Source organism: Acipenser ruthenus, chromosome 55 (genome assembly GCF_902713425.1).
Source record: "Acipenser ruthenus chromosome 55, fAciRut3.2 maternal haplotype, whole genome shotgun sequence".
Classification (NCBI taxonomy): Eukaryota; Metazoa; Chordata; class Actinopteri; order Acipenseriformes; family Acipenseridae; genus Acipenser; species Acipenser ruthenus.
Window position 1 is genome coordinate 2,946,101 of NC_081243.1, and position 22,420 is coordinate 2,968,520.

Here is a 22,420-nt window from a genome sequence, read left to right on the forward strand (position 1 = left end):
GTGTGGTGTTTTAGCTTGCTGAAATCATCTTTCTAAACTTTATTTTTATTTTTGATGACGCACATTGTAAGTGATATTCTGGAAGATGAGACTCCCTTTTCAAAGCGCGTAGAAACAAGCAATCAGCAGCGACAGTGCTTCCCGGCAGCTTTTGTCGAAATTCTCTTTTTATATTTATTTTCTGTTAACATTAGTTTATGGATCTTGTTTGCTTTTAAACCAATTAAATTGTTAAAAAAAAAAAAAAAAAGATGACTATTCTATAGTCCATTCATTTTAATTCCGTACATGGTCTTGTTGTACTAGTGCTAAAATAGAAAGATGATTTCAGCAAGCTAAAACACCACACGAACACTTGTCATGTGATACTTTCTATATTGGCTTGCTATCTTACAATTGGCTGCTGGTCCGCGGCGGTGCGGCACTGAGCGCTGGTTTAACATGTTACAGGTGTTATACACTGAGCGCTGGTTTAACATGTTACAGGTGTTATACACTGAGCGCTGGTTTAACATGTTACAGGTGTTATACACTGAGCGCTGGTTTAACATGTTACAGGTGTTATACACTGAGCGCTGGTTTAACATGTTACAGGTGTTATACACTGAGCGCTGGTTTAACATGTTACAGGTGTTACACACCAGCGCCAGTAGGCACTGAGTGCTTTTCACCTCCAGCGACAGTGTGTCACTGACGCTGGCATGTGTATCGGGTGTCCTTGGAGGCAGACACAGCCTTGACGATGAGCTCCGACACGCTGGGACCCGATTTCTTGGGCTTTGCTGCGGTCTTCTTCTTGGCAGCTTTAGCCGGAACAGGAGCAGCTGGTGCTGGAGCAGACTTTTTTAACACGGAAAATCTATCAATAATACCGACGCGCAGTGCTAGACTGTACTGTCTGTCAGAGAATGTGCGCAGAAAGGCAGAGCGCGAAACTTATCGACATGATGAGAACCGTGTAGACTCAACTGACCCACAGGCAGCACACTCATTTTGAAAACGTTCTGTCTTGTGTTTTCTACCTGCACAAAATATACAGTTTAATAGTGAAATACGAACAAGTATACACAAACAACCGAGGCTAGCAAAAGAGAAGGGTTGTGTTTACAATATAGCTTATTCTTTAACCAGGAAATGTACTGCATGTTTAATTGAGGTGACAAAAACGTCAGTACTTTCAGCGAAACCAAACTGCTCGCTCAGTACTTCGCTGTTTGTTTTATATAAAATGATGAATTAACTGTTTAAAGTAACTATGATTAGTTTCACCAACGAGACGGCTAGTCAAACACAACTTAATACGTTTGAAGCGTGAGGTTTGTTAAACTGTACATTTAATCGCCTTTCTGTTAGGTGTGGTTAACACACTGCCGGCACATCCCATTGTAATCGATAGGGAGGATTTATTTGTTGAATTGTATTATTTCTCTTTATCCGTGACCCACACTTGTTGCAACAGTTATGATTTCCATTACACGAGAGTAGATGTTAAAACTTCATGCTGATTTGAACTCGGCTCTCGTCAAGATAAGCACCAACTAAGACGTAGCTTTACAGTAAACTAATGTGATCCATATGGGTCTCCATCCATTTACGTTTCCTTCCATATGATGATGTAGATATCCTTCTGTCTGGTGTTAATGGCTGAAGTGTAATGCTGGCTCCAGGGATCAGCTTATTTTGCCTCCCTGGCGCATCAGCACACACAACGGCTGCGATGCTGGCTCCGGGGATCAACCACAGTGCGGCCTCCCCAGCGCATCAGCATGATGGTTGTCATGTCATCCATGTATGCTCGAATTGGTGGTAGTCGCATTCCAGAAGCCAAGCGCTCTCCTCCTACTACCCATTTTGATGCCCTAATGATTACTTCCATTGCCATGGTAAAAGCCAGTGGAGAAATGGTGCATCCTGCCATTATTCCAACCTCTAGGCATTGCCATGTAGTGCTGAATTCTGAAGTTGAAAAACTGAATTGCAAATCTCCAAAGTAGGCTTTCACTAAATTTGTTATTGTCATCGGTACACTGAAAAAATCAAATGCTGCCCAAAGTAGTTCATGTGGCACTGAACCATATGCATTAGCCAAATCCAGGAATGTCACATGGAGCTCCTTCCTCTCCTTTTTAGCTGATTGAATTTGTTGCCAGATCACATTGATGTGTTCTAAGCAACCTGGGAAACCTGGAATGCCCGCTTTTTGTATTGAAGTGTCAATGAAGCAGTTCTTAAATAGGTAAGCTGACAATCTCTGAGCAATAATGCTGAAGAAAATCTTGCCTTCTACGTTTAATAGGGAAATGGGACGAAACTGACTGATGCTTGTAGAATCTTTTTCTTTAGGTATAAAGACTCCACCTGCTCGGCACCATGCTCTTGGTACAACCTGTTTTTCCCATGCCACTTTCATCAATTTCCACAGAATTCGTAGAACTCCTGAAGCACTCTTGTACACTCTGTACGGAACTCCATTAGGCCCTGGAGATGATGAAGCCCTTGCTTTTTTCACAGCTTGCTCTACTTCTTTCCACTTAGGTGCACAGTCCTCCATTTGGTATTCTGGTGGATTGATAGGTGGGATGTCTGAAGGAATTGACATAGGCTCCTGCCTTTTTGAATCTGTATGTGTTTCCTCCAAATATCTCTCCAGCTCAACCTTAGATGCTTTTAGTGTGCCATTCTTTTCACTGGTGAATAACTTCTTTACAAATTTGAATGGGTCTTTATAAAAGTTAGCTCTCGCATGCTCCTTCTTTTTGTAGCGTTTCCGTAGGCGCTCAGCTCTGCGCAATGTTGCAAGCTTATCTTTTATGACCCTTTGTAAGAGATTGAGTCCCTCCTTCTGACTTTGTTCTGCTCTTTTCCATTGGTTCCTCAGCTGTCTCCTTTCTCTAACTAAGCGTTCAATCTCCTGCTGCCGTCTAGACTTTCCAGGAATAGTTTGTACTTTTTCCTTCCTTTTTTCAACTCCAAACCTTTCACTTCCATATGCGTAGATGATGTCCCCAAATTTATCCAGCTTCTTTTCAACTGTTCCACTTAATCTTTCCAATGCAACGCAGAGATCTGTGTTTACTGTGTCCCATGCAGTTTTCTCACAAGCTCTTGGCCATTTAACTCCAGGCTTGTGCCCGTTGAGGTTCTTTTCTCTCTTATGCTGGTTTGTCTGACCGGGTTCACAAGGATCATTAGGTTCATCACTAACTGTGTCCATGCAAGTCCTCCTCACGTCTATGACAGGGGTGCTGATATCCTGCGAACTGTGGTTTGCTTCCTGTCGCTGGATTTCATTCGACTGACTTGACTGACTTCGTAAGAAGTACTGATCAATGCGAGGCCCTTGTCCCTTCTCCATCAAGCATTTCATTCTCCCTTGATGAATCTTCAAACCCCTGACTGTTGTCACCTTGCTCCAGCCGCAGACACAAACCTGGAGTTCCATGTCTTTGTTAAATGCAGATCTTGAACTAGTCTTTTGTGAAGTACTCCCCATACTCATATCTGTTTCCGTTCCTAAGTCGTTAACTGTGTTGTCCAACGTTGAGTCATCTTCCGCCCCCGCTCTCGCAGACTCTAGGGGTATTTTTCTCTTTAATTTCTTAGAAGCCTTGGGCGGGTGTCTCCAGCATCCTGTAAACACAGAGCTGGATACTGCCGACAAGGGTAGCTAACCCTTACCAGCCCCAATGGGGTCTCTTTCCTCCTGTCAGCTGTCTCTCCAGGCTGTCACAAGGTCTTTCCCTTGTTGCCAGCTGCACTATTCACAGCAGTCACTGGACGTATCCAGATCTTCATGATTTCCATTACACGAGAGTAGATGTTAAAACTTCATGCTGATTTGAACTCGGCTCTTGCCAAGATAAGCACCAACTAAGGCGTAGCTTTACAGTAAACTAATGTGATCCATATGGGTCTCCATCCATTTACGTTTCCTTCCATATGATGATGTAGATATCCTTCTGTCTGGTGTTAATGGCTGAAGTGTAATGCTGGCTTCAGGGATCAGCTTATTTTGCCTCCCTGGCGCATCAGCACACACAACGGCTGTGATGCTGGCTAAGGGGATCAACCACAGTGCGGCCTCCCCAGCGCATCAGCATGACAACCGTCTGGACTGAGCTAAGCAGGGTACATCTCTGGTATCACCAAAGCATTTTCTCGTAGTTTCAATATTTTACTGTTGTATTTCATAGGAGATGCACAAATACAAGTGTAATACGCAGGAAAATAATTAACCATTGTAGAAGAAAAAAAAAAAAAAACATGAAACAACTTATTTCGAAGCAGTTTTCTAACCCCTAAGGATTTCTAGCCCCTAAAATTCGGGTATTTTCCTTTATAATTAAGCATTTTAATAAATATTGAATGGAATTAGAATTTAAAAGTAACCCTTTGTGTTAACATAATGGTAAAACGGGAGCTCAGTTTACCTGATTTCCCCTTGTGCAGAATTAAAGCCAGATAAAACCTTTTTGTTGTTGAAAGCCTAACCCAATTTTGTTTCTCTAAACCTGTCAAATAAATAAATTAAAGCTAGAAATTCTGAGCCAGAGCTCTCTGAGCTCCACAACATTGTCTTTTGTGAATTCGGGGTGAAGTATCACCATTGAAGCTGCTATGAAACAACCGGCAGTGTGGTAGACGCAGGAAATGATAAAGGATCGACATTGATACTGTGTTTAAACATTTAACTTGTTAATGGTCACAAGAATAATGAGATAGATTGCACACTGCGCATATATATTATTTATTTCTCAGCAGACGACCTTATGCAGGGCGACTGACTATAATTTGAAATGTTAGCCTTTAGGCGTAATTCGGGGGATGCCGTAGAGGGCGCTCTCCCGCTTTGCGCTCCTTTTTTCTTCTTATCCTATTTCCTTTTCTTTAGCCTGTCTTACCTTCCCTCCGTGGCATCCTGCCCGGTAGCGTCCGCGATCTCTTCCGGGTGGAAGCTGATCCCAGTTCAGCCTCATTTAGTATTTCCAGCCAATCGCACAATGCAGCGCTCGCCACGTCAATTATTAGGGCATGGCCAGCACTGCTCCACGTATGTGTTATTGGCTGCCCCTCCTGTCTATCTCGCTCTCTTTTTCTACTTTAACCCAGCACTATTTCCGCTTCCTTGTCTGTGTTTGTTTTTTGTTCGGTGTTTGTTTTTTGTTCGTTTCTTTCACTGCAAGCCGTTTCTCTGTCTGCGCTCGCAAGATAGTATCAGCTATTTTCCTACCTGCTCAGTCTGCGCCGTTCAAAACGCAGCGTCATTCTCAACTTGGTCTGCGTTTTCATCAGAAAGACTGTTTCAATGTCACCGCTGTACTGCAACTGTTTTACACCGGCGCCTCACAGACCATGGTTACCACGGCAACGCCTCAGCGAGTGACTACTGGGAGTGGTAAGTTGCTACGGCGACCAGGCAGCTTTAACAGGCAATGAGAGCCTGTGCCTCACGACTGCAATTTTCTGGCTCCTGCTGCAGCGCTTTTGCAACATGAGAGCTTCAACTCGCCGAATTGTGACATCTAAATACTGCAGGCTCCTCTTCTAGACCTACATTAACTTACTTATATCATCACTAACTGTTCTAAAGCAAATGCTTAATACATAGACAAGGATCGTAATCGCAATAACCAAATATATGCTACCCTGCTTCACTGAAGCCAATAGTTTCAATTCCAATCAAAACCTCTAGATGGCAGCATAACACCACAAGCTCTACATAATTTAAGATGATTTGCTATCACTGCGAATCTGGCACTCTCCAAACCTTCTATCAATTCCTGCAGTTCGTTGTCTTTTTGAGGGATTCTCAGTACCCTCCTGCCTCAACCTCTTTTTCTACATATATTAACTGGAATTTTTCAAATCCAAACTCCTCCCCTTGAGAACCTTGTCATGAAGCCATGCTTATCAGCTTTCTGAGATGTTAAGAATCCACCGTCACATTAATTTACAGCTTCCCTGCATCAGGCCATTCCTGCAACCTTCTTGTTCCTGGATTTGCACTTCCTTATTTGCCCCCAACTTCATCAAGGCACTTAATATAACTTTCAAAGTCCATTTCATTCAATTTGAGCTACCAGTCACATTCGGAAACTATGTGCTACGATTATCAACATTTCAGTCAAGCGTCCTCGTATCCCGCAATGGACAATACACTCTTAGACTGCTCCTGATCAAATCAATAGGTTTTGCAGCAGCCTCCGAGCAACGCATTCCTATCCTCTCAGGTTCTGCAGCGGCCTCAGATCTATGCATTCTTCATTTCTGCCCAAAGGCAGCCCCATCGCCGACATCATCTAAAAACGCCTTAACTCTCAAATACCAATTTTCACCGCATTCAGCAGCTCTCTGCTCTCTACAGCAGGCCACTGCAGACTACTGACAGCATTCCATCATTTACTCCCTCAGATCTCTGCCCGTTCAGCAGATCTTGCCTCTACTGTTAATATCTCCTCATTACAGCAAATCTCGGCTCCCTCTTCAGATCTGCTTCTATTGCAGCATACAAAAGTGGCTTTAGTTTACTGTTCAAATCTGCAACTGCTCTCCTCCAGAGCTTCCAACGCTCCAGCTTTCCTCCAATACCTGGATCTAAGATATATATATACACGGAGAGCTTGACTTCCTCAGCAATTTAGTCATATGTCCGCTCATCCTCTCAGATACTACAAGCTTTAATATATGGTACGAGACTGGAAATCTGTTTGATTTACGAATTAAGGAGTTCCACTATTTGGAGAATGATTGGAGTTGTGAAACCCAAATCTCTGATTTATGAGTTCACCTTTTCCATTCCAAACAGACAAGATGGTAGCAAAGCGCTGATCAATCCCGTATTAACTAACACAGGATGGTTGGCATCTCAGCTCTCTGCCTTCGTTTTAAAAACATCTCAGCAGTCGATTTCATATATTTGTTCAGGTCCAGCTGCCACCTCAGCCCTCATCAAACTCTGCAACATCAACATCTGCCGTTCAACTAAATACAACACTCTCCAACCTTCTGCAATCTGCTCATCTCTACATGGCCACACTCTTAGTCCCAGCGACCAAATCTTCATTTACCTCTGGATGGAAAACATTTACAACTTTCTGCACTCAAAATACATCCCATTCTGATTTAATGAGCAATGGATTCTAGCCTCCATCGCCCATGCAAGGGATTCTCTTCACTTAGCCCCCTCTACCGTTAAAGCCTACATCTCCGGAATTTAGTATTTCTGCCGCCTCATCTCCGTCCCTTCTTCAACACTCCTATCCATCCCATCAGTTTGCTTGACACTCAGAGAGATCCTCAAGAGCCCCCCCCCCCCTGCTGCTCCCTCCTGGCTCCCTATATCAATAGACATCCTTCACTCTTTAATATCTACCCTCAGAAAAAGCTGCTCTGTCTATGCAATGACCTTACCTTGGAAGTACTATGTCTAACTGCTCTTGTGAAGCACTTCCTCTGCAGGATTCCTGAAGGAACAGAGTGCACCCTGTGAACTTACCGTGACAACACCTGTGATTTACCGGTTTTTAAAAAAAAAAAAAAAAAAAAAAAAAAAAAGCAAGAGTACCAAGACATCAAGGGGAATACAATGGATAGACTCTGAGCGTTAAGCCATTTCAACCATGAGGTCTTGTGAACCATTCCACGCACCCAGATACTGGACTTTGGCCAGCTGTAGTAATTTTACTACAGAACACTACACCTTGCAGTTAAAATAAAAAAAAATAAATAAATAAATAAATAAATAAAAATCAGGACTTCATCAGGACTTCAAAACAGGCAGTTACATCAAGATCCAGAAGTTCTGCAACCTGGTCCCAGGAGCAGACCCCAACCCTCGTCTCGTACTACCTTTCAGCAAAACAATATTCAACTGAATAACTCTCTCTCCGGCCTCCTTCAATCAGCACGTGGATTCATGGAGAACGCTCTCGCCCCATCTACCCGTTCCTCCTACTCGACTGCCTGGTCTCCATTTACTCACTTTTTTGCGAGTAAAAAATAAATAATTAAAAAAAAAAAAAAAAAAAAAAAAAAAAAACGGATCTCATACCTCTTTCAACCTACAGCACCTCCTCGCCTTCATCACTCACCTCAGGCCGTCTCTACGTTTAGCCCCCTCCTCTATTTAGATGCTACCTAGCGGGCATTCAGTATCAATTTCGCCTCCAATCTTTCTCCTCTCGTCCGTTCTAGAGATGGCGGATCTCTAGAGAGAACGCTCAGAGGTATGGAGAAAAGCCTGCTCCCCTCCTCTCCATCAAGTTAATCAATCTCTACTGACCTTCTCCTTTGTCTCATCACTGCTCTCCCGCAAGGATGTTTCAACCTATTCAACGACATCGTCATGGAAACCCTGTGCCTGACCGTCGCCTTTGGATTTCTCCGCTGTGCAGAATTCTCAACTCCATCAATTTCCAGCTTCCCAGCTCTATGCCTCAAGTGCTCAGATCTCTCTCAAATCCCCGGAAACCACTTTATCCTCTTCATCAGATCTTCAAAAACGGTCCAATTAAGCCGAGGATTCAGTATCTTCTGTCAGATCCCCTCTTCGACAGCTCCAGATCTATACTTACGAGTCACTGGTTCTCATCCCGTTTATGCACCCTCTCGTCACGGATCGGACTTTCTTCTACTATTTTTCCCCCCATTCATTCTGGATCGGAGCAGCTGCCTCCGCGGCCAGGGCAGGTATCAACACTTGATTAAGTCTATGGGGCGCTGGATCTCTTCAGCTGTGAACTTTATATTAGATCATCCTCTGCAGACATCGCCACAGCTCACCAAGCACTTGTTAGCTTGCCCGGAGTGGGGGGCGCCCTCTCCGCCAGGCCCACCAGAGGTTTCCTCCCTGCAGGGGGGTTTTTCCTCTCCACAGTGCGGACGGCTTATAGGCATAGGTTGTCTACTAACATCTCTTGTCTTTTCTCTTTTCTTCTAGCTTTTGTCTATGTGTGCGACTCTGCGATCTCTTTTCTATCCCACGGTGTGGTTCTTGCGGGGAGCCGGGGGTCCTCTTTTGGGGGGAAGTGAGTCTCACTCCCCCGGCTGTCCGGGTCGGCCTCTCGTCTCAACCACTGCCGCCCGGCTGTTCCTCGCCGGCCTGAGGGGACCCCCGGCCACATCCTATTCTTCTGCTGCTTATGCGCTAAGCCTTCCAGGCCTCAACCTTGCTGTCCCATCTCCTCTCTTCTATTTCAGGTCCAGGACCATTTCAGCCCCCTCATGCAGTAGGCCGTGCCTCCACCTGCCGAGCGGGCCCCGACCGAGGGGGGGGGGGTTTCTCTGTTTTCGTCTCTCCTAAACGGACCCGAGACACTTTTTCCTAAGCTCTCCACGCCGCCCAGCTGCCAGCTTAGCTGCCTGAGGATGCTGCACTGAGTTGCGAAGGATCTGTCCTTTTGTCCTGTTCGTCCCCTTCCTGTCTCTTGCTCCACTAAACGCCCAGCAGCCAGAGGATGCTGCCTGACCCGTCGGGAGCGAGAGTCAGTTTGTTGTATGTTATATGTCTAAACTTTGCTCTCTCTCCCACTTTTACGTCACCCAGCAGTCGGAGGATGCTGTCTGACCCGGCGGAAAGTGTTTATATCTAATCCTTTGCTCTTCTCATGTCTCCCTCTCTACGTCGCCCAGCAGCCAGAGGATGCTGCCTGACCCGACGAGAAGGGAAAACTCTTCGTCCCCCCTATCTCGTCCTGCTATCAGTATCTAACCTCAATGTTACTAAGCACCATTCCCAAACTCCAGCCCTCAATCTCGCCATCCCTCAAACTCGTCTCACTCTTAAACTCTCAAATGTCTCACCCCTCTCAAGCCTCCTAAGCAACCGGAGAAATCCTCTCATCTGGTCTCATTCTTAATATCTCACTCCCAATTTCGCCTCCTCTCAAGCCCTCGTAGGCAACCAGTGAAATGTATTTTAAAACGGGTCGGGTGTGGATTATAGTATTACTGTATATGGAATTATTAATGTATCTAAGAAATGAAAAACAAAAGACCTAAGCGAGCCGTTGTAGAAAAGGGCACTGAATCCAAACCTGAACTCGAAAAAGAAAAAAAATAAAGTCACCACCCCCTCTATTGCGTTTCATTTGCACAACCAATCACATCGAACTTCTCCGTCACCCGGGAGCGTTGCTTGGTTCACAGTTGAACATTCTCAATCTAAAGGATTGTTTGGTAATAATTTCCATACAGGCTGTATACATAGCGGGGCTTTTGTTTGGTAACTCATTCATTTTTAACTGTATCAGGGAAGGAAACATGCCAGAACCGAAAGCTGCACCCGCGCCGAAGAAAGGCTCCAAGAAGGCTGTTGCCAAGACGCAGCCTAAGGGAGGAAAGAAGCGCAGAAAGACCAGGAAGGAGAGCTACGCCATCTACGTGTACAAAGTGCTGAAGCAGGTGCACCCCGACACCGGCATCTCTTCTAAGGCGATGGGCATCATGAACTCGTTCGTCAATGACATTTTCGAGCGCATCGCCGGCGAGTCGTGCCGCCTGGCTCACTACAACAAGCGCTCCACCATCACTTCCCGGGAGATCCAGACAGCCGTGCGCCTCCTGCTGCCCGGAGAGCTGGCCAAGCACGCCGTGTCTGAGGGCACCAAGGCCGTCACCAAGTACACCAGCTCCAAGTAAACCGAGACCGTCCCCGCTCCGTCCTTACAACAACACAAAGGCTCTTCTAAGAGCCACCCAAAACCGCAAAAAGAGTGCAATTCTCACTTCAATCCTCTGTAAATTTTAAAACAGCGATGTTGAAGTTAAAATGTTTTTAATCATTTGAGAAAAAGTTATACTTGTGATTCGTTAAACCTAGCTATGCACAGGGTTTTAATATCGGAGGAATATATATATATATATATATATATATATATATATATATATATATATATATATATATATATAGTTTTATTTATTTTATTTTGGAGCTGTTTGACACTACTTTGACCACTAGTTTTTACTATTATTATTATTTATTTATTTAATCTATATCGCTTCTCTACCCCTTGTATTAGAATGTATTCATAGCCTTGCTTTTGTTACTGATATACAAAGCACTAACAATTGACATTGATTATGTTTGTTGTCCAGTTTGTATTTGTCGAAGAAAGCGCCTAAACCTACAAGGGTAATAACCAAGCAGCTAAACCCGCAGCGAAGAAGACGGCTCTTAAAAAGAAGTGAACAGTTAAAGTGACGATTTCAGAGCCAACACATCTTTCTAAAAAAAGAGCAGATTTTCCTTGTATACATAATTAACCTGGCACTGCTGTGGTGTTTCAGCACGCAGTTTTTAATTGTTTAATATTAGAGTAAATCAATCGATACCTAATTAAGTATAATTACGATGACATTTATTAGGGATACGAATGTTGTTCGTTTTATATCTCATATCACTGTAGTTTGTCTAGATGTGGCCTTTCTTTCATCTAAGTAACACTCAACCATTATATTTGATCGTTTTACAAGAATAACATGTTGGGAAGAAAATGCGAAACCCTTCCATTGTCTAGAGATAACACTTTCAAATTGCTAAATATAATAGACAATTAAAAACAATAGGTATTGGAATATAACGCTTTCAGAGAAGTGGGTGGCTCTTGGGTTTCACTGTGTTTTTGTTTTAGGGGATATGCAGTTTAAGCGCGTTCCCCTCGGATGCGGCGGGCCAGCTGGATGTCTTTGGGCATGATGGTGACTCTCTTGGCAAGAATGGCACACAGGTGTCCTCAAAGAGCCCAACAAGGTAAACCTCTCTAGCCTCCTGCAGCGCCACGACAGCGGAGCTCTGGAAGCGCAGGTCGGTCTTGAAATCCTGAGCGATTTCTCGGAGGAGCCGCTGGAAGGGCAACTTGCGGATCAGCAGCCCGGTGGGTTTCTAATGGCGGCGGATTTCCTTCAGAGCCACAGTCCCGGGCCTGTAGCGGTGAGGTTTCTTCACGCTGCCGGTAGCGAGAGCGCTTTTCTGGCAGCCTTGGTAGCGAGCTGTTTCTTGGGTGCCTTCCCACCGGTGGACTTACGAGCGGTCTGCTTGGTTCTTACCATTTCCAAACTCCTCCAGACAGTATCACAAGCAAGCCGATACCAGAGCATTTATTGACTAACTGATCTGCAATGATAGGATATACCAGCTAGGGCGGGTTTATGATCTTCATTGGTTATATACCTGATTCTCAATAATTGGTTGGCTGTTTTGAATTTTGCGCGCATTCAGACACGGCCACTGTCCCGCCGGTTTGCGATCCTTCTCATACGGTTCTGTTTCTGTGCTTTGTTATTCAGTGTCACAGTAAGCTCTTTATAGAAAGCTACATGTCATTGTTTTTGAAAGAAAGCAATCTAAGACAATGCAATATCGATTCATATTTATAAAGAACCCGTAGCTCACGTCTCACTTTGTGTTTAACAATCCAGAGTCATATAATAGGTCCTACAATATTTAACAATGCTTTATATATTTGCAATGAAACGAGACAGATTGTGTTTCATTGTATTGTACAGCAAAAACATCCACAAACAGACAACAACCGTCATCATGGCAAAGAGGGAAAACAGATTCAATTAAAATGAATAAATAGAAAAAAGAAAACAATAGTACTTTTAAAAGTGTGACTGTGGAGAACATTAAGAGCCCCAGCGGTTGTCCAGTGGATTTCATTGTCTCTCGGCTGCGGTGAGTCTTCTTGCCGGAGAGACAGAGATGCCTCTTCGCAGAGAAAGAGCGGGGCTCAGACAACACGGGATAGGGGGATACATAATGCAACCAGCAACTCTATCATGGGAGGCGTGAAGAAACATTTATTTCAAACACCGAACATATTGAACTGTACAATAAACGAGGCGGTACATTATAAACACAATGGTTTAGTAGAGAAGTCTGTTCATGTGGCCAGAGCAGAATTTGTACAGAACTTCGTGGGAAGTGAAGTGAAATGGTGAGTTGTCTTTAGCAGTCCGCGTTTCATTCATGTGAAGAATGTTACCTCCCGCTAGATTGTGACGTTCTATAATTCAGAGAAATAATTCAGTGTTTCAATTTGAATTAATTGCTTATTTTAGACAGTGAAATGGGTTGATATTAAACATGAACAGATTCTATGCTCCCTTAGAGAAAAAAAGTGGGTGGCTCTTAAAAGAGCCTTTTTGTTTTTAACATCTTAAAAAGGAGCGTCGGAATGATTTATTTCTTGGCTGGCTTCTCGGTTTTCTTGGGCAGCAGCACGGCCTGGATGTTGGGCAGCACTCCGCCCTGAGCGATGGTGACGCCTCCCATCAGCTTGTTGAGCTCCTCGTCGTTGCGGACAGCGAGCTGCAGGTGACGCGGGATGATTCTGGTTTTCTTGTTGTCCCGGGCGGCGTTCCCGGCCAGTTCCAGGATTTCAGCAGTCAGGTACTCGAGCACAGCGGCCAGATAGACCGGGGCGCCAGCGCCGACACGCTGGGCATAGTTTCCTTTCCGCAGAAGCCTGTGAACACGGCCGACTGGGAACTGCAGTCCTGCCCTGGAGGAGCGAGTCTTTGCCTTAGCGCGGGCTTTACCGCCAGTCTTTCCTCTTCCAGACATCTTCACTGTAATTCAAAATACTACAACAATAAATGCAAAGCTGCTCTCTTTCTATTTTATACACACTGGCTCATTCCTGATTGGACAAAACGGTTCAATGCTATTAGAATGTTAAAACGTCACAGCGGAGAAGGGCGGGCAGTATTTCATTTGCATGTCTCTGATTGGTTGTATCATTCCCCTCCCGCTGTTTCTAGTTTGGCGTTGTTCTGCTGCAGATTGTCTTTTGTTTCCTCTTGGCGCTCATTTTTGAAATGTAACCCGGTTGGAACACAATGTAACAGTTTAGAACTGTTTAAAACCACACTGCCCACAGTCATGTTCGATTTTAGTTATAAAGTTCTGTGCACTTCAATTAACCAGAAAGCCGTTATTATTGATGCAACTAAACCAGCTGACCCTTGGTCGAAGTGTGAGAAGGTAAACAAAGCAATTTAAATGCAATACATATAAGAGGGAATTCCATTCTGAAATCAGCAAAACGTCCTGTAAAAGCTTACGTATTGTAACAAGGGATAAACTTTCCATTTCTAAATGCCGGGAGCTGTAGATTCTTGTTTTTCGTATTAATGTTTCTAATGTATTAACGTGACCCTTTGTGTTAAGAGTATGATACAACAATTACACCAGAATCCGCAGTCAAGCTACTATGAAACAATTAAGCCAAAAATAATGCAAAACATATTTTGTTTCAACATACAACTTGTTATTAATGAAAACTGAATTGTTGATACATTTAAAATTAAAAACATTAGATCTAAACTAACCGTTGTAGAAAAAGGCGCTGAATTCAAACCTGAACTCGAAAAAAAAAGAAAAAAACTCAGCTTGCGGTAAAGTCACCCCCCCCCCCCCTCGTTTGCATTTCCAACCAATCACATCGAACTACTCCGTCACCCGGGAGCGTTGCTGGTTCATAGTTGAACATTCTCACTCTAAAGGATTGATTAGTAATAATTTGCATACAGACTCTATAAATACTGGGGCTCTGGGGCGGGTTACTCATTCATATTTGAAGAAGCATCAGAGAAGGAAAATGCCAGAACCAAAAGCTGCACCCGCGCCGAAGAAAGGCTCTAAGAAGGCTGTTGCCAAAACCCAGCCTAAGGGAGGAAAGAAGCGCAGAAAGACCAGGAAGGAGAGCTACGCCATCTACGTGTACAAAGTGCTGAAGCAGGTGCACCCCGACACCGGCATCTCTTCCAAGGCGATGGGCATCATGAACTCGTTCGTCAACGACATTTTCGAGCGCATCGCCGGCGAGTCGTCCCGCCTGGCTCACTACAACAAGCGCTCCACCATCACTTCCCGGGAGATCCAGACAGCCGTGCGCCTCCTGCTGCCCGGAGAGCTGGCCAAGCACGCCGTGTCTGAGGGCACCAAGGCCGTCACCAAGTACACCAGCTCCAAGTAAACCGAGACCGTCCCCGCTCCGTCCTTACAACAACACAAAGGCTCTTCTAAGAGCCATCCAAATACCGCAAAACGAGTAAAATTCATATTTCAGTTGTACAAATTCAAAAATGGGTATGTTGAAGGTAAGTAGTCTTTTATGTATTTATTAGGGAATGCATTAAGGGCTTCTGCTGAAATAATAATAGTAATATGTGCAATAATATACGTACTTCATTATTGAACAATTCTCTCTAGTTGTGTCATTTATTTCATGTATATCCGCTGCCTCCACTGGCATACATTCTATTGTATTTTTGCAATTTTGGGGTTTGGTTCTGATCTAAATATAGATCCACCCAAAATACCACAGAAAGAGACGATTCTTATTTCAGTTGTGCTTTGTATGTTAAAAGAATCGTGTTGATGGGAAGGACGTTTTTTCTAGTTTCTGTAATTTGAAAGAAAATATGCATGTTGCAGATAAATGACATTTCTAATACACTTTTGATGTTTGCAGACATTTGGATTGCATTGATGCTTCTTACAGTTGATACCTAACTATTAAAGCTCTGTGACTACCTGGTTTGTCATCCTAAACGCGTTTTAACTGCATATTTTAATGGCACTGGCCAGCGAAAACAAGCTCAGCATTCACACTACCGGAGGTGCAGTAGAACGGCTAGATATTTATTTCATGGGCATTGCTGCCCCCTAGTGTCGTACGTTCTACATGACATTTCACATTCTATATGTTTTTATGTTTGCAGGACCTTGTGTCTCATATTTAGTTAAATGTGTTATTCATGCAAAATTTTAGCGCATTCTTTTAACATATTGATGAACAAGTTAGTTCAATCTTTGCAATGCATTTCAGCTGATTGTGTTCATAAGGAGAGTGGCTGCTTGCCGTGGTCCAATTAACCCAGCAGCAAACACGCGGAGACACTGTAAACCTGTTCTGTGTTCTGATTTACAAATAGACATGTTTATACAACTTTTTTAAATGACGCATTTCAAAGTTTTATATAGCCTGTTTGTTTTTAGCAGTTATACGAGATGCGATTACTTGCATTTTGCAAACAGAATCACATATGTTAATATATACTGACCAAGACAACCCCGAATTTGCCTTTAAATATTCCACCACAAGTTGCACTACTAGTCGAGTTAATGCAGCGTTTTCCCCATTTAACGTGTATGTGTTCACATTTCAAAGTATGGTCAGATACAGCTGTGTTACTCGTTTAAACTGAACAGACAGTTTCACTGACACATTTGATTGCTCTTAGTTTTGTTGTGTCTTGCTGGAACATGAGGTTTAGTAATGGCTCCCTGGGTTGGGGCCAGTTGTAACACGTGTTACAATTGACCCCATACACCATTAGCTGAACCATATTTGATAACATGAATCTTGCACTGAAGGAAACAAAATGTTCATATATCACAACAGTGACATATTCTTGATGGATCAGGCCTTTAATTTTAGGCATGTTAAACATTTTTAAAAGTAGGACAACAAAAAAAAGCCTTGTGAACATTTTTATTTTTCCATAAAGATAATCAGTTTTTGAGTTAAAAGCAAACATATTTGCTTCATTAACAAAATTGATCTTATTGAATAAAACATTCAATTATTTAGTTAAATGAAATGTGATGTTTTTTATTTAATTATTCTTCACAGAATGTTACATCTGACCCCACTGCCGTTACAACTGACCCTGGCCATGGGGTCAATTGTAACATAAGACACATTTCAAGCCCTCTTGCCAAATGTATATCGGCTTTTAAAACAGGATCATTATGGGGATTGGTAGAGGACAGATGTAAGTTGTTTGTATCAAAGTCTGGTCAAACTAGTTCAAATCGTCCTTGTGTAATGGAGAGAAAGGTAAAAAATGTTACAACTGTCCCCGGTCTCCCCTAGTTATTAATCCGAGTTGATAGCATTGATACAGTGAGATGACGCAATTATCTGTCAATTTCTTACAAGATCAAACCTGCATTTTAAATCTTTAATAAAAACACACACACACACACACACACAACATACTCTGTACATCACAGGCTCTCAACCTGGGGTTGGACTTTCTACTGAAGCACAGCGAGCGCTCTAATAATACAATAATTATTGAAATTAAAAAAAAAAAATCTAAATACAAGTTTTACACATCAGTCTCAATGTTTCTTGCAATGATATGGACACATTGAGATCTCTGTGTAACTGGTGGGACTATAGGTAACAACTTGGTGTATTCAGACTATTTGATAGTTCATCTAGTCATGTTGCAAATTCAAGCAAGTTGAATACAGAAAGGAAGTTAATATTGTCTTTAAATATACATTATCTTCTGCTGAAAGCAATACATTGTTTATTCAGTCGAGTTTCCATGTGTGTGATTAGTACTATGGTGCAACACATCAGCTGCAAGTGTTGTGCTGTTCTGCTCTGAACGCAGGCAGAATAATGTTATGAAGGAGAGAAACGTTTACAGGACAACTAACTGCAAATAAGCTCCAGCTAATTTTCCAAAACTGTTTAAGTGAAAATGATATTCATTGTATTTCTCTTTTCCACACCTACGTTCCTTCTGCTAGACTTGCAACTTTAAACTTTTACAATTACGTTCATAAAATCAGGAAAATATTTTGCTCTGGAGCAAAAAACTTTGAAAATCACTGTTGCTGTATTATTGAAATTCATTTCACAATTGATGGGTTTATCAACGTTTTAATTAAGAATCAGAGTCGGATTGATAGCAATAAATTACAACTCAAAGGGTGGGGTAATAAAAAAAATAAAAACTGGAGCCCGTCACGCAACAATGGAAAGAATTATTCTTGACAATAGGCGCATTTACACTGCCATTTCTGATCCGGATCAAACACATCGGTAGCATTTGATCCTGTCAGTGTAAACGCTCAACTGGCTCAAGTTCCAGCATGCACTGCGGTGCAATGGCGCTGTCGCTAAAGGCCAGCACCAAACCGGGACAAAAGTGCATTTGTGTCACAATCAAACTGCATTTGCACCACGAGCACTATAGCACTCACTGTTTACACAGAGGGCATTCAGAACAGAAAATAGGAGGCACTTTTTTACACAGAGAATTGTGAGGGTCTGGAACCAACTCCCCAGTAATGTTGTTGAAGCGGACACCCTGGGATCCTTCAAGAAGCTGCTTGATGAGATTCTGGGGTCAATAAGCTACTAACAACCAAACGAGCAAGATGGGCCAAATGGCCTCCTGTCGTTTGTAAACTTTCTTATGTTCACTGTGGACTTGTGATCTTGTTTTCGGGCCAACCTGTGGATTAACAGAGCAATAAGCAAACACTGTGTATTGTTGTAAGTAATATTGTTTGTTATCATAATTGTTTACTGTTTGTCATCAGACTTTGGATTACAACAATAAACCTTCATTTCAACAGTACTTTGTTGTTTGTCCTTGTCTTGAGCACTGCATCACCCCGACACCTGCGCACTGCAAACACTTTGCCATACTTTGCTATATAAGGAAAAGTTAACTTTAAAACATACATTAAATTTATTTAGACATGTATGAGAAAAAGTGAATTGTAATAATATTGGATGTGACTGCAGATCGACTCTATGCAAAACATGCCAGCCCCGGCCCTACATCCGGATCAGAAATGGCAGTGTAAATGCACCTAATTACCAATAAATGACACGGAAAAGAACAACGGCTCCGAGGATAAAGCGCTCCACTTAACAAACCGGTCTTAACTGGACCGAGAGCAATGCAGTCCAACTACAGCGTGAGAATAGCATCTACATAAGAAAGAACATAAGAAAGTTTACAAACGAGAGGAGGCCATTCGGCTCATCTTGCTAACCATATTAGCATGAGATTGCCTGCTGAATGTTTAAGATAAATAATAAAACTGACAAAACAATATCAAATCAATTTGTTTGTTACCAGCAGTTAAGAATTAGAACATATCTTTACCAAATAAATCACCCTAGTTTAAGAGCAGCAGCCCCGAAATCCCCCACCATGCATCACTGCATATTTGGGGCCAGGTTTTTAATACACCAGCTCACCTGTATCTTCAAGTGGCCTGCAGCACGTGAGGTACAAGGCATGCTGACGTTTTGAAATGACACACTTATCACAGCAAACAGTCTCCAGGTCGTACTTCTTTCAAATGAATTCATAACACACACCTTTGTTTCCTGTTGAAGAATGATGGTCTGTTAGGCACCCTGAACACCCTGCAGCTCTCGTGGACCAGAGATGACCACTCCTCATTTAACTGAACAGCTTAACTTAACAATTTACATTCTTCAGAAATGGAATACATTGATCATTTAAGGGTTACCTTTGAAACCTGCTGGAGATTGTGTCTCTGCAGGACCAGGTTTGTCCACCCCTGGGTTAGAGTGTCCAGCGGGCACGTCTTCTGTGCATCCTGCTTACTTGAGGTACAGGAGGTTATTATATAAGCACACCCAAACCAGAAGAAACCACAATTAGAATGACATGTTTTAATGTTATAAATAGGTTTTAACATCGTGCAAAAATGTATAGAATAATCCTTTAAATCTGAGTCGAAATTAGCCTGTAAAATGATCCCCAGAGACAGACGTGTGAAGTCATTGAGGGCGTGTCTGGGGTAAAGGCGCTCATTCTAGGACTGTGAATTTCAACCAGGTCCGCTTTGTGTTCATAACACTGCAACTCGCTGGGTAGTTTATTATTTCAGCTTGATATTTTTTCGTTTTAGTGTGAAGATGTCTGGTCGTGGTAAGGGAGGTAAAGGACTCGGAAAAGGGGGCGCTAAGCGTCATCGCAAAGTGCTCCGTGATAATATCCAGGGCATCACCAAGCCCGCTATCCGCCGCCTGGCTCGCCGCGGAGGAGTGAAGCGAATCTCCGGGCTGATCTATGAAGAGACCCGCGGGGTGCTGAAGGTTTTCCTGGAGAATGTGATCCGGGATGCCGTCACCTACACTGAGCACGCCAAGAGAAAGACCGTCACCGCTATGGATGTGGTGTACGCTCTGAAGCGCCAGGGTCGCACTCTGTACGGATTCGGAGGGTAGAGAATTGGACACAAGAACACGAACACAAAGGCTCTTTTAAGAGCCGCCCACCTTTACATTTAAATGGCTTTAAATTCTGAAACAAACTACATTTAGTACACCAGTAAAATGTTCAAAAGATTAAAAACAAGTTTAAGAATGTTTGCATTGTTGTTTACAAGCTTGTTTTGTAATATAAATAATTTTAGACCTATTTTGCGATGTGTAACGAGTATTTTAGATTTAAACTTCGTTGTTGGATTTGTAGCCTTAAACACAGATCCAGATATATTTTCTGAAAAAAGAAATAAGCATTTCATTTAATCAATAAAATATATATATATATATATATATATATATAATATATATTATTGAATGGAATTGTATTGTAAACCTTTTCGGTAGCAGAATGATAAAATACGAGCTCAGGTTATCCGATTCTCGTGCAGAATTACAGTCCCATAAAATATATGCATTTTTTATTGATTTATTAAATTCATTTGGAAATCTTACTTTATTTTGTTTCCTAACCAGTGAAATAAATGCAAACCAGCGAATCCTCACGCAAAGCTTTGAGCTCCACGATGTCGTCTTTTCTGAATTTGAGTTGAAGTTTCGCCATTCAAGCTGCTGTGAAACAATCGGGACTCTGGTATGAGGAAGAAATCAAAGAGCATCAGCATTGATAGTGCGTTTCGACATTTAACGTGTTAAATGAGCACAAAAAAGTGACTTGGGTTTGATCATTTATTTATATTTCTTCTATATTTAAGACGCATCGGGTGTGGATTTCAGTATTGCTGTGTACTGAATTCTTCATGTATTTAATAAATGAAAAACAAAAGACCTAAACTAACCGCTCTAGAAAAAAGGCGCCGAATTCAAACCTGAACTCGAGAGAGAGAAAAAAGATCTCAGCTCGCGGCAAAGTCACCGCCCCATCTATTGCGCTTAATTTGCACAACCAATCACATCAAACTACTCCGTCACCTGAGAGCGTTGCTAACATTCTCACGCTAAAGGATTGCTTAGTAATAATTTGCATACGGACTCTATAAATGCAGGGGCTCTGGGGCTGGTTACTCATTCATCTTTGAAGAAGCATCAGAGGAGGAAAATGCCAGAACCGAAAGCTGCACCCGCGCCGAAGAAAGGCTCCAAGAAGGCTGTTGCCAAGACCCAGCCTAAGGGAGGAAAGAAGCGCAGAAAGACCAGGAAGGAGAGTTACGCGATCTACGTGTACAAAGTGCTGAAGCAGGTCCACCCCGACACCGGCATCTCTTCCAAGGCGATGGGCATCATGAACTCGTTCGTCAACGACATTTTCGAGCGCATCGCCGGCGAGTCGTCCCGTCTGGCTCACTACAACAAGCGCTCCACCATCACTTCCCGGGAGATCCAGACAGCCGTGCGGCTCCTGCTGCCCGGAGAGCTGGCCAAGCACGCCGTGTCTGAGGGCACCAAGGCCGTCACCAAGTACACCAGCTCCAAGTAAAGCGAGACCGTCCCCGCTCCGTCCTTACAACAACACAAAGGCTCTTCTAAGAGCCACCCAAATACCGCAAAAAGAGTGCAATTCTCACTTCAGTTTTGCAAATTTTAAAATGAACATGTTTAAGGTAAGGAGACTTTTCAATGTATTTATTTGACAATACATCTCATTATTTTAGTTTGATAAACTTACAGATTCATCGGGTTTTATTAATTGGTTTTCTTGTAAAATCGATCCGCGTCTGTTTAATTTCGGCGGGAGCAACTTAATTTGGGACGGTTTAGACAGAACTGCAAATATTACAAGAGACAGGATCTTACATTTATGCGTTATAATAAACGTTCTTAATAATTATTGAACAATTCGCTCTATTTATCTGTCATTTATTTCATGTATATCGCTGCCTCCACTGGCATACATTCTGTTGTACTTTGCAATTCAAGGGTTTAGTTGTGCAATGTTCTAAATCGAGATTAGAACCGAGGCCATTTGTTTATTAACCCAGAAAAATGCACTGCCAGTTGAATCCCCTGTAGCATGTTTAATCAAATTGCACACACCTCAGTACTTGTGTCTTTCTATTATTGGAATTTATTCATAAACAGAAAACAAAAAATGTAAATAACTGACATTGATGTTGGTTGTCCGGTTTGTTTACATGCTCTCCATTTGCAAGCAGCAGCGCTTGCTGGAGCATCTTGAGAAACGCAGCCGTCTATTTGAGTGACATAGAGAGGTCTCAATGACACGACACGTGATCTTCGTTCTGTTTGCACCAAGATCACCTCGAACAACGAAATGGACATGGATCAATATGGAGATCGAGAGATTCGCCTGTAACGGAACTCCCAGAGGCTATACTGCACAACTTGTCTATTGCCGCATTATTATTATTATGTTTCCATGTATATCAAATATGTAG

General features: G+C 42.7%; 4 protein-coding genes and 1 pseudogene across 4 annotated transcripts; 3 read left to right on the top strand and 2 right to left on the bottom strand.

Annotated features, from left to right (window-relative positions):
* The first annotated feature begins 10,115 nt into the window (after positions 1 to 10,115).
* LOC131723400 (histone H2B 3-like) lies at positions 10,116 to 10,701 on the top strand. The gene has a single exon (XM_059017149.1). The coding sequence runs from the start codon at positions 10,261 to 10,263 to the stop codon at positions 10,636 to 10,638; it is 378 nt and encodes a 125-aa protein (XP_058873132.1). The 5' UTR covers positions 10,116 to 10,260; the 3' UTR covers positions 10,639 to 10,701.
* A 253-nt stretch (positions 10,702 to 10,954) lies between these two features.
* Positions 10,955 to 12,055, bottom strand: LOC131723398 (histone H3-like; annotated as a pseudogene).
* Positions 12,056 to 13,124: 1,069 nt separating this feature from the next.
* LOC117967565 (histone H2A-like) lies at positions 13,125 to 13,600 on the bottom strand. The gene has a single exon (XM_034914810.2). It carries the CDS (start codon positions 13,565 to 13,567, stop codon positions 13,184 to 13,186), a length of 384 nt encoding a protein of 127 aa, XP_034770701.1. The 5' UTR covers positions 13,568 to 13,600; the 3' UTR covers positions 13,125 to 13,183.
* A 964-nt stretch (positions 13,601 to 14,564) lies between these two features.
* Positions 14,565 to 15,042, top strand: LOC131723399 (histone H2B 3-like). Its single transcript, XM_059017148.1, has one exon. It carries the CDS (start codon positions 14,604 to 14,606, stop codon positions 14,979 to 14,981), a length of 378 nt encoding a protein of 125 aa, XP_058873131.1. The 5' UTR covers positions 14,565 to 14,603; the 3' UTR covers positions 14,982 to 15,042.
* Positions 15,043 to 21,076: 6,034 nt separating this feature from the next.
* On the top strand, positions 21,077 to 21,559 carry LOC131723416 (histone H2B 3-like). Its single transcript, XM_059017210.1, has one exon. It carries the CDS (start codon positions 21,124 to 21,126, stop codon positions 21,499 to 21,501), a length of 378 nt encoding a protein of 125 aa, XP_058873193.1. The 5' UTR covers positions 21,077 to 21,123; the 3' UTR covers positions 21,502 to 21,559.
* Positions 21,560 to 22,420: the final 861 nt, after the last annotated feature.

Excerpts from the sequence above, each read along its gene's own strand:
- LOC131723399 (XM_059017148.1), top strand. The coding sequence starts at position 14,604 with ATGCCAGAACCAAAAGCTGCACCCGCGCCGAAGAAAGGCTCTAAGAAG.
- LOC131723400 (XM_059017149.1), top strand. The coding sequence starts at position 10,261 with ATGCCAGAACCGAAAGCTGCACCCGCGCCGAAGAAAGGCTCCAAGAAG.
- LOC131723416 (XM_059017210.1), top strand. The coding sequence starts at position 21,124 with ATGCCAGAACCGAAAGCTGCACCCGCGCCGAAGAAAGGCTCCAAGAAG.
- LOC117967565 (XM_034914810.2), bottom strand. The coding sequence starts at position 13,567 with ATGTCTGGAAGAGGAAAGACTGGCGGTAAAGCCCGCGCTAAGGCAAAG.